Source organism: Rhododendron vialii, chromosome 11a, assembly GCF_030253575.1.
Source record: "Rhododendron vialii isolate Sample 1 chromosome 11a, ASM3025357v1".
Classification (NCBI taxonomy): domain Eukaryota; kingdom Viridiplantae; phylum Streptophyta; class Magnoliopsida; order Ericales; family Ericaceae; genus Rhododendron; species Rhododendron vialii.
Window position 1 is genome coordinate 6,428,978 of NC_080567.1, and position 10,832 is coordinate 6,439,809.

General features: G+C 38.8%; 1 protein-coding gene across 2 annotated transcripts; it reads left to right on the forward strand.

Annotated features, from left to right (window-relative positions):
* Positions 1–1,858: 1,858 nt before the first annotated feature.
* LOC131307768 (serine/arginine-rich splicing factor RSZ22-like) lies at positions 1,859–9,435 on the forward strand. 2 transcript variants are annotated; one of them, XR_009194228.1, is made up of 7 exons: positions 1,859–2,021; positions 2,285–2,386; positions 3,575–3,663; positions 6,882–7,116; positions 7,355–7,468; positions 8,428–8,607; positions 8,750–9,435. XR_009194228.1 is itself a non-coding variant. In XM_058334448.1 (6 exons), exons 2-6 carry the CDS (start codon positions 2,298–2,300, stop codon positions 8,462–8,464), a joined length of 564 nt encoding a protein of 187 aa, XP_058190431.1. In that variant the 5' UTR covers positions 1,859–2,021; positions 2,285–2,297; the 3' UTR covers positions 8,465–8,742. The 2 variants fall into 2 exon arrangements, 1 of the variants encoding a protein (XP_058190431.1); XM_058334448.1 differs by lacking the exon at positions 8,750–9,435 and having other exon boundaries at positions 8,428–8,742.
* Positions 9,436–10,832: the final 1,397 nt, after the last annotated feature.

Below are 10,832 nucleotides of genomic sequence, written 5' to 3' on the forward strand. Positions count from 1 at the left end.
AGGCCGAGAATTTTAGGATGTTATCATAAGTAATTCACATTCCAAAATTCTTGTCTATATAGGCCGAGAAATTTTAGGATGGAATCATAAGTAATTTACATCCCATGTAATGTCATGGTAATTTAACTATGTAACGGTTTGAGGATGTCATGTTATATATTTTTTTATGGCAATTTAGCCATGTTCCGGTGGCCAACTTGGAAAATGAAGAAAAAAATGCAAAGATGTGGTCAACTTATCATGTTATATTTCTAAAAATATCGATTCCTCAAATACATTCCATGATAAAAAAAAAAGTCATCAATCATATTGAAATTTACCAAATCTCATTGAATTAGGAAAATAATCCAATCCAATCCCACTAAATTGGGAAAACAATCCAATCCAATCTCACTAAATTAGAAAAGCAATATAACATAATATATGCATATCATAATATATGTATATCATAGTGAAAAGAGTAAGAAAGGTAATTCACACACTAAAAAGATGAAAACATAAGCATGAAAAAGGGTGGGATGAATTCTTACACGGCATGAATAAAGAGGATGGATATTTAAATATTCTCAATTTTAATTAGTTTATTGGGGATGCTCTCATAAGAAAAACACAAATTTAAATGTAAAAAATTATACTAGGGTTTAGTATAGAGTAGCACTATTGGTACCGACGGGGTCGGTACCGAAATCATAGGGATGGCCGCGTCGGGCCGTCTCCGGCCACCGGACGGCCGATCCGAGCCGTCTAAAAATTCTAAAAAAGGGGTGCTCGGATCAAGCACCCTACACACCTCGGATGCCGTTGATTCCCACATAGGCCCCCTCGTTTTTTTTTTATAGAATTTTTGGATGGAATATATACATATATGCATGAAAAAAGAGTGCTCGGATCAAACATCCTACACACCTCGAATGCCGTTGATTCCCGCATAGGCCCTCTTGTTTTTTTTTTTTATAGAATTTTTGGACGGCTCGGATCGGCCGTCCAGTGGCCGGAGACGGCCCGGCGCGGCCGTCCCTACGATTTCAGTACGGACCCCGTCGATACCAATATCATTTTCGTTTAGGCCCCGTTCCGAAAACCTTCTTAAAAAATAAGTACTTATTTTGGAACTTCTCAAAGAAAAATAAGAAAGGTCTTTCCACAAAATCCAAATAAAAAGTTTATTTCACATTTTCAAACTCAAAAATAATGTAAATGAAAAAAAAATTCAATTTTTTTTGCACCGTATTGAAGATCTCAATGAGATCTATCAAATAAGATCCATATTGATAAGAAAATTATTTGCGTAAACACATGATTTTTGAGCTTGAAATTACCTTTTTTAAAAATAAGGAGTTGTGCTATGAGTAATGAGCGTCGGGGAGGGAAATTGTACCGACGGCCGGGCCGGGCCGTCTCCGGCCAACGGACGGCCGATCCGAGCCGTCCAAAAATTCTAAAAAAAAAAAACCAATGGGGCCCATGCGAGAATCAATGGCATTCGAGGTGTGTAGGGTGCTTGATCTGAGCACCCCTATCATATATACACGAAAAGTGGTGCTCGGATCAAGCACCCTACATACCTCGGACGCCGTTGATTCTCACGAAGCCCTTTCGTTTTTTTTTTTAAATTTTTGGACGGCTTGGATCGGCCGTCCGGTGGCCGGAGACGGCCCGGCATGGCCGTCGGTACGATTTTCCTTCCCGGCGCCCATTGGTACCTATATAAATTCTGAAAAGGATAGTATCTCCTTCTTATTTTTGTGAAACAACCTTAATTATTGAACAAAAAATAAGAACTTATTTGGGTTCCGGAACCCAGCCTTAGTATACGGCTATACTTCAAACAGTGTTGTGCCCACGGGATTGGTGGGGCAAAAATGAGGTAACACAAGTTGTGCCCACAGGATAAAGAATCCTTCTAGGGTTTTGGTATAAGTTTATGCTTTAAACAGTGTCGTTGCCTCTTCGACTCGAGAACGACGACCACAAGAACACTACACGAGACGACATCACCGGTTTCGTACACCGCCATAAAGGTAAGTTTCAGAGCATTACAGGACTTCGTTTCACCTTTTCTTCTCCGTGTTGGATCGCTGCAATGGCCGTTCGGATTGCGTACGATCTGTGATTGGGATCGGAGGTTCCAGATCGCAGATCGTTAGGGGGGAGCGTTTGGTGACCCTGGTTATGCCTACAATAAAATTTACTACCACTAATTTTTTGTGGGACTTTTGTCTACTTTTTTACCACCCTTTCTTCCCTTTCTTCTTTGTGTAACTTCTCTCGACTCTGTTTGTAGGAAGTATTTCAAGATGTCTCGTGTGTATGTTGGGAATTTGGATCCGCGTGTCTCTGAGCGAGAACTTGAAGATGAGTTTCGAGTGTTTGGAGTGATCCGAAGGTAAGATAGCTTTGAGGTAAATATGTGTATATTTTTGAAATGAGATATGGATATGTTGAACTCATTGAAATATGGACGGTAATTTTCATACGATTGGTGTTTGAAATAATATATCCCATTGTGCTTTGGAATTGTATTGTATTGTATTCCTGCTAGCAGGATTCTCTATTACGTGCATTCAATCATGTAACTAATTGCCACTTAACTGTGTGAATTCAGTTAGTAGTCTTGTCACCTTGTTAATAAGCTTTGCTTAGATTGCATACGTACTTTATTTTTGAACATAGAATCCATCCCTCTCATTTCCAAACTAAAAAAGATCCCCTACTAGCCTCCATCATCTTTTGTTTCCTTTTGTTAACTATTATTCTTTGCTTTGACATGCATGTTTATCCGAAAATGCTGGAGGTACTGACCAAATGTGCACGGCACACGGGTCTCACTCCTGGTTCCGTACAAATAATCCGAGCCGTTTTATAATTTTAAAATAATTATTTGAAAAATTAACTCAATCGGATAAGTGTAGGTGCTTGATCTAATTTTTTATTCAGATTGCAGAAATCCGTGCGAGACCCTATGTGGGCCCCGCGTGCCAGTCTGATGCATGTTTGTTCGATTCCCATAGAAGGGTTTTTCAGTCTATCTAGTGTGAAAGATTTGCATCTTTCTGCTACTGCTTTTGTTTCAAGTGAACAATTAAAATTACATCAACAGTTGTTTCCTTTTTTTTGCTGAATTTCCATATTTTAGAGTCAGATAATTCTAGTTGAGGAAGTAGGAGAGATGTAAGTATGTCGCATCCAAATCGTGAGTTGAGACAAAATTACTGTGCGTACTGTTCAATTTCTGTGACTGTACGGAATTTGAATTTTTACTTTGTAACTTAAATGTTTCTAAGAATTGCAATAGTTTTCTTGGTGTTGGATTTTGGTGATTCTAGTCTGTTTAAATACAATATTCTTTTGTAAACATATTGAGCAATAAAAGCCCAAGTAAAGGTTATAACCTTGGAGCAATATGTTTTTTGATTCCAAGAGAAGGAATACGCATTCTACAGGCTGCCAATTTGTCTTGGTGTCATCATGTTTTCACGACGACTTGACTTCTCACATTCAAGGTGTGCTAGAGCCACTAGAAATTTTTAATTGATTGTAGCATGACTTGGGTTTTTGAATCTTCTGCATGCAGTGTTTGGGTTGCAAGAAGGCCTCCAGGTTATGCTTTTATTGACTTTGATGACCGCAGGGATGCACAAGATGCAATTCGCGAATTGGATGGTATGCATAGTAACTTCAGCCCTTGTTGAAGACAATATTCCTTTTTTTGGGTCTTCTTTTCCTTTCTCTACTCAATACTTATCAAGTTTCATTGATGAGAGGTCCTTGGATGTGCTTGCTAATAGCTATTAGGAATTAGGATGCTCCTAGCCTCCTAACCTCGTGTTTTTAGGCATATTATGTGAGAACTGCTAGACCTGCTACCGCAATAGAAGTGGCTACAATGCTCCTTTTGGCATGTATTCCAATTTACCACTATGGTCATGATTAGATGGACTTCTACAAATCAAGCTTGAGACTCAAGCTTCTCATCTGTTCGGGAACTTCATTTTTTGAGCATTAATGATTTGTCATCAGTTCCCATCGGCATCCACAATGTACGACTGAAGCTTAGTTACACAAAGCGGGGGTGGGGACGTGGGAGCGGATGATCATAGAAGTGTGGGATCGCCATTGGGAGCGGTTAGGAAAAATTATTAAAATTATAAATATATTTTGGAATTTTATATTGTTAAATGTCAATATAAAAATATTATTCTACCACATAAAATATTACTATTAAAATTATAAGTTTCTAGTTATATTTCAACATTTTTATTGTAGCACATGATTACACTATAGAGTTCTTGTGCATATTAAGTAGGCGTAAAAGTTAAAGGCATTAGTATGACTTTAGAAGGTTAATATCAGATGTGCACACCAACAAGAACTAAATAACTTTAGAGGTCCCAATTGCAGCTTGAATCGTAATTGGGACCTTTAAGGTAAGGAACGAGTTTCCGTCGTCATTGGGACGAGTTTCTTGGAGTTTCCTTCGACGAGAACGCGGAAATGCTTTTCCGTCGAAGAAATGTGGGCATGGTTGAAGGTTTCTGTAACTAAGGACTGAAGTAGGTGAACATTGAAGTCTCCGTGTAGCTTGTTGCGCTGAATGTTTGATACATTTTGGATTATATTTGGGAATTACTAAAACGGTAACCCTTACAAAGGCAATGTATTGTGGTTATTTTTTCTATTCTGCCTAAAACCCGTTGATAAATATATATGTGAGTTGTCAACCTTAGTAAAGGATTTCTTATCTTACTGTGGTTGTCTTTTTCGTGTTCCTTTTTCTTTGTAGCATTTGCATATAGCTTTTCCAGATGCCATCCAAGATATTTGGAGCTGATTAATCTATGTATAAATTTGATTCATCTCTGTTGCATTAGTAATTTCTTCTTCAAGGCTCAAGCTATTGTTAATTCGGGTAGGGTTGATTGAGTTTAATGAGAAAATCTCTCTTCCTATATGTGAAATACATGTATGAATCTATGTGTAGTACATATCTTGGTTGCCTTGGAGGGCGTACACATAGGAAATGTGCATGTATATTAACCCTTCAGATTGAATTTCAAATGCTCGTGCATATTGAATTTCAAATGCTCTGACTTGCCATTTTTTTAATTGTTTTTTATGACAAATTTTTTCCCTCATGGACAGTGTTGTTCTCTCCTTTTACTCGTACTTCATATTGCTAGGTGTATAAACTCCGTGCCTCATCCTAGACTGCCCTGTCTAGCTGTGACCAAGCGTGCTAGCTGGGTATGAAGCATAATTTCGTTCCATACTTCGTTCCATACTGACTGAAGCTTCCGTTGAATGCATTGATCGATGAAGAATCCAAATTCATTGAGATGAACCTCAACATGTTTTAAGTGAAATGCTAGTTTTTGTTTAGGATGATAGGTTGTCATGCGAGTATTTTTGTTGTTCTAATTTCATGATCACATTTTTGCGGTACTGTTGGCATCTATGAAGCACGGGTACTCCAGAAAAATATCGCCGTATGCGTACTGGGTACGGGTACGGCAAAATTGGATCGGGTACTTTTGATAATTTTGGGTATGGCTAGGGTATGGCATGGGTACGTTTTAGCCCCAAATGATTTTTTTTTCTTCAAAATTTCAGGGTTTTTTTTTGTAAATAATTATAAAATATGGGCTTATTGTGTAATTTATTTGTCTTTTATATACACGTTTACACTGAGAGAGGCAGTGATCTTGGATAAGACGTCTAGGGCCCCAAATCTGAAAAAAAAAAAAAACGCAAGTTCTCTCTCTCTCTCTTCGTCTCTTTCTCTGTCGCTCCTCTCTCTTTCTTTCTTCATCTGTCTCTCCTCTCTCTTTCTCTCTTCATCTGTCTCTCTCTTTGTCTCTCTCTCTCTCTCTCTGAATACTAATTGACATGCAGTAGATATGACAATATGTTTATAAAATTATTTGTACTGATATATATTTTTTTTGATAGGCAATATTTGTACTGATTGAATGCGCTGTGATTATTTCATAATTCATAGGGAGATGAGTTCAATGAGCAGTATGGGTTCAAGTTCAACCAATAGTGCTACTGGTACACCTGTTGATCACGATGTGATCTTTAGAGATGAAGTCGATGAAGTTCAAGATCCTTAATTCTTAGCTAAGCCTATGCTTTATGAAATTATGAACAATGTTTGTAAGTACTGTTGGTATGTAAGGAACAAGGAACTCGTCTTGCTTTGATTTAGGCACGTTGAACTTGATGTATGTACTTTGAAAATTTATCTATGTTGCTTTTTGTTGGTAAAATGGGTTTATATTTCATTTTATGCAATAAAAAATAGAAAAAAAATTATATATATATATTCGCCGTACCCCTGCCTTACCCGTACCCTACTTTTTTGGGGTTTTGCCGTTTCCTGTACTGGTACCCGTGCTCCATAGGTTGGCATCCTCCATTAACTCTCGTTAAACACAATTGGATCCTTGAGATTGAAGTCTATTATAGAGATCTCTAACTTTCTGTTCTTTTTTACTCCCAATTCGGTTAGGTAACCCCTTTTGCGTATTTGGCGATCAATGAGCCGATAACCTGTTTTCTTCTACCTTTTCAAATGTCTAAGTATACTGAATTTATACCCCTTAGCTCCGTCCTCGGTGCTATCAACTCTTAGGAGCCAGTGCATACAGACTTTATCCCGACTAGTGGATGGTGGGATTGATTGCCGAGGGATTAGTCGAAGGGTGTGTAAGCTGGCCTAGACACTTTAGTTATCAAGAAAATAGTATGATGGATGTTAGTTTTGTAACTTTGTTCCCTTGGACAATCATGGTTTAGTCGGTTCCTAAATGCGTTGTGCTATTTCATTTTACGTTGCTTAAGTTTTGTCTATAACTTCTTGTCTACTCATGATTTAACAGGTAAAAATGGCTGGAGAGTTGAGCTTTCTCACAACTCTAGGGGTGGAGGTGGCGGCGGCGGCGGTCGTGGCGGGGGTGGAGGGGGTCGGGGTCGCTCCGGTGGTTCTGACTTGAAGTGCTATGAGTGTGGTGAACCAGGCCATTTTGCTCGTGAATGCCGCATGCGTGGCGGTTCTGGTAGACGTCGTAGCCGCAGTCCTCCTAGATACCGCAGGAGTCCAAGTTATGGTCGGAGGTGAGGCTATCAAATAAGACGTTTCAATTTTTGTGTTATGAAGGTTAATTTCCTGCTTGCTTTGTAGTTTTAAATGATCTCTTCTGGTTTTGTTGCCAGTATTTGATTGTCTTTTTATCTGCGAAACTAAGTAGTTTTTATATACGTGGGCCTAACAAAACGTGGGCTTCTTTTATTTATATATTTATTTTATTTGACATCTGATACTCTACTTGGTATACTTGCTGTGTTGAATCAGGAGTTACAGTCCTCGTGGGCGATCCCCAAAACATCGCAGTTTGTCACCGCGTGGGCGCAGCATTAGCAGGTCGCCACCATATCGTGGACGCGAGGAGTTGCCATATGCCAACGGGTGAGGTTCTTTTATCTTAAAACTTTTCTTGATGATAAAACAAGGTATGAAATGTTTGAAATTCTATTTGTAAGACCATCAGACAGCAGCCCTTCTAGGGCTTGCTTCGAGGGTTGAATGTAACTTCAATGCATGGCATACGTCAACAGTTCATCTTACTAGAGGTGGAAGTTCAGGTAGTGGGCTTCTTAAATGCAAAATATCTGATTGTGCCTCTACTGGTATGTGGGTTAGGTCATCTTTGAAGTTTCTGCAAATATTCTTTTTTCTTCCAAAATGCACTCTCACTCTCCCTATATGTGATCTTTACTCCTTTGGTGGCCACCATTTGCGCGTCCCATTTCCCAACAGCTGACATGGACATCTGTCTTTTGTTTGGGTGCTTGACGGGTGATTTAAGTTATGAAACTCGTGTAACCTGTATGCCAAAAATTGATCTTAGTGATCCTTGAACCCTGATCTTCTACATTTTCCCATTGGCTTTGCAAATCTTACCCTCAAATCATTCTTGCATCCAAAGCTGCAGATGTGAGCAGAGGTGAACAGAGGCGAACAGAGGCATGCTCTGAGATCTCAAGTTTATGCACGTGCTTTTAGGCTAACATGCTCTTAGGCCCCGTTTCAAAACGCAAAAAAAGTCCTTATTTTTTAAGAAGGCAATTTCAAACTAAAAAATTATGGGTTTATTGAAATCTAAAAATATGCAATATGGATCTTGTTTGAAAGATTTCATCGAGATCTTTTATACGATGCAAAAAAAAATTAAAAATTATTTTTCATTTACATTATTTTTGAGTTTGAAAATGTGAAATAAGCTGTTTATTTTTTTAATAAGGTTTCTGTAACAGGGTCTTATTCCTGTTGGTTTCCTGATATGGTGCTACGAGAATATAGTGCTACGAGAATATAATTGTGCTTGAGGTATTTTACTAAATTGTTGCTTACTGAATCTTGTGCAGAAATGGTCTCAGGGAACGCCGCCGAAGCAGGAGCTGAATTGCAGGTTCTGTGACTGCCATTTATTGAGGTCTTTCAGATGACTATTAGTGGCTACTATGCTTGGACTTTGTTTAAGTTGGGTGATTCCCTCAGCTTCGACTCATGGATTTGGTTAAGTTTCTTTCTTGCTGCAGCTTCAGGTTGTTAATTTTTCTTTTTGTTCTAGCTATGCACTGTAGTCCTAGTTGAAGGCAATGGATCTTAAGATTACTTTCATGTTATTATAAAGTCCTAAACTGAAAGAACTCTGCTGAAGGTTTATGCTTGTGTTTTTCTGTCGAGGTGTCTTCGTCTCTTCGTGGTTCTGCTTCATTGCTTTTGTGCTCCTACACCCCTGTGGTTTCGTTCTTCACTGCCCTTCATTGGGATCTTCAATTTTTTTGAATGATTGTGGGTCCCAGCTCGCTGCATTACTAGATGCCTGTGTGCGATTGAATCTGCAGCTGTGATGCGCCTCAACCGCAAAGAACTCTGCTACAGGTTTATGCATTTGATTTTGTGTTGAGGTGTCTTTGACTATTCATGGTTCTGCTTCATTCGTTTTCTGCACCTTCACCCGTGGTTTTGTCCTTCGCTGCCCTGCTCTGGGATCGTCAATTTTGAATCATTGGGGTTCCGAGCTGGCGACGTCATTAGATGCCCCTGTGTGCGGTTCAATCTGCAGCAGTATTGTGCCTTTCCCTCAAATTGTAGTGGCACTTGTTTTAGATACTTAAGGATTGAGAAGCTGCTTCAAACACTTCTGGCAGGTACTTGATCTATTTTATTTTAGTTAGCCCTTTAGGAAATTGAGTTTATTGAAACTGTCTCCTGGCTAGGGTTTTCAAAAGAACGAAAGTTTAACCGACTTGGGCGTTTTGGTGTAACTAGGTGAAAATTTTGTATTATACTCACAAGATGAAACTCTTGCTTTCTCAGAAGAATGGCCAGTCTCCTCCCCTTACAATGCAGGAGAAAATGAATCATTTTACTGCACCAGATAGATTTCGAATCCTTTTCTCCTTATTTTGGGCATGGTGTATGAGAAAGTTGAAAATTATTAATCTTTTGAATTAAGGATTGACTATGAAAATTGGCGAAGTCTTCTTTGCCATTGCTGACCCGGATTTTTGTTTGTACTGGCCAATACTTGGTATATACTAGTTTTTCTATGAAGTTTCTTCATATTCAGGGTTGTCACTGCGTAAACCTTGGATAAATAAGAACCATGATGTAAAACCACTTGTTAAATTGCATCATCCATTCTTTTTGATTAGACTGGAAGTAGGAGTTTGAGGTCCTTGTGACTTGTGTTTCTCGAATAATACAGGATTAGTTTTATGGTATATCTGTGCTGAACAAATCTCTCTCTCTCTCTCTGACCAGCTAGCAAGTTGCCTACTTCGGTTCTGGTGCATGTGGTGTTGTCTTCAATGCCCATCATTGAAAACTACTATTCCCTTTCTGGTGGATAAGAATTTCATCTCATTGTTACTTTGTTAGTGGTAGGTTGGCTTTAAATGATGGTAAAGAAGAAAATGAATGTGTCTGTAGGGGTTATCACATATTTTGACAAAAAACGGAGCCCCACACCAGTAATCGGAGCCGTTCAATGTTTAAAACATGTTTTTAAGAGTTTCCGTACGAAATCAGCTCATTTGGATACCGATCAAGCCCTTAATGATATTTGAATGAGTTGATTTTTTAGGAGAACTCTTAAAACCATGTTTCAAGCAAATTCAACGGCTCCGATCATTTGCATGGGGCTACAATATGAGTTTCACACTAACACATGGAGGGGAGGGATTGGAAGATACTGGGTAGTAGTTGGAACAATATTTGGTTTACTTCATTTTTTCCCCGACTCTTGTAGTCTCTCGTGACGCTGTCCCACTGTGATGTCCTCGAACTAATTCCAGCAATGGCTTGGGTGATCAACTATACCAAATGTATCTAGCCACTTGTTGATACTGTGTGATCAAAATGTTTTTATTTTCTTCAAACTGTAATATTTCCCCTCTCCATTAGCAAGCTGGTGTTCTCTTTCTTCAACAAGAATTCAAGCAGCCAAAAAGAAATTCATCTCGCACGTATTCCATTGTCAAACGATGTTTGCCTTTGAGTGGATCCTGAAAGAAGTAGCAAATTTTGCCATGACAATGCTAAAGGTGTTTTGGAACTATCAAACCGTAAAAATACTGCACATTTGCAGCGATTGATTGTGGAGTCACTATCATGAATATTTAACATATGCAAGAAATTAATTTTAATGTACACGAAAAGCAGTTTTAGGGATATCCTCTCTACGAACCCTCAATTGGTGTTAACCGGACCTTAAATCGATCTTGGAAAAGCAAGTCGCTCCCCGAAGTTGATCAAGCAAATC

Excerpts from the sequence above, each read along its gene's own strand:
- LOC131307768 (XM_058334448.1), top strand. The coding sequence starts at position 2,298 with ATGTCTCGTGTGTATGTTGGGAATTTGGATCCGCGTGTCTCTGAGCGA. Across the intron at positions 2,387-3,574 it reads GTGTTTGGAGTGATCCGAAG|TGTTTGGGTTGCAAGAAGGC; the intron begins GTAAGATAGCTT and ends TTCTGCATGCAG. Across the intron at positions 3,664-6,881 it reads TGCAATTCGCGAATTGGATG|GTAAAAATGGCTGGAGAGTT; the intron begins GTATGCATAGTA and ends ATGATTTAACAG.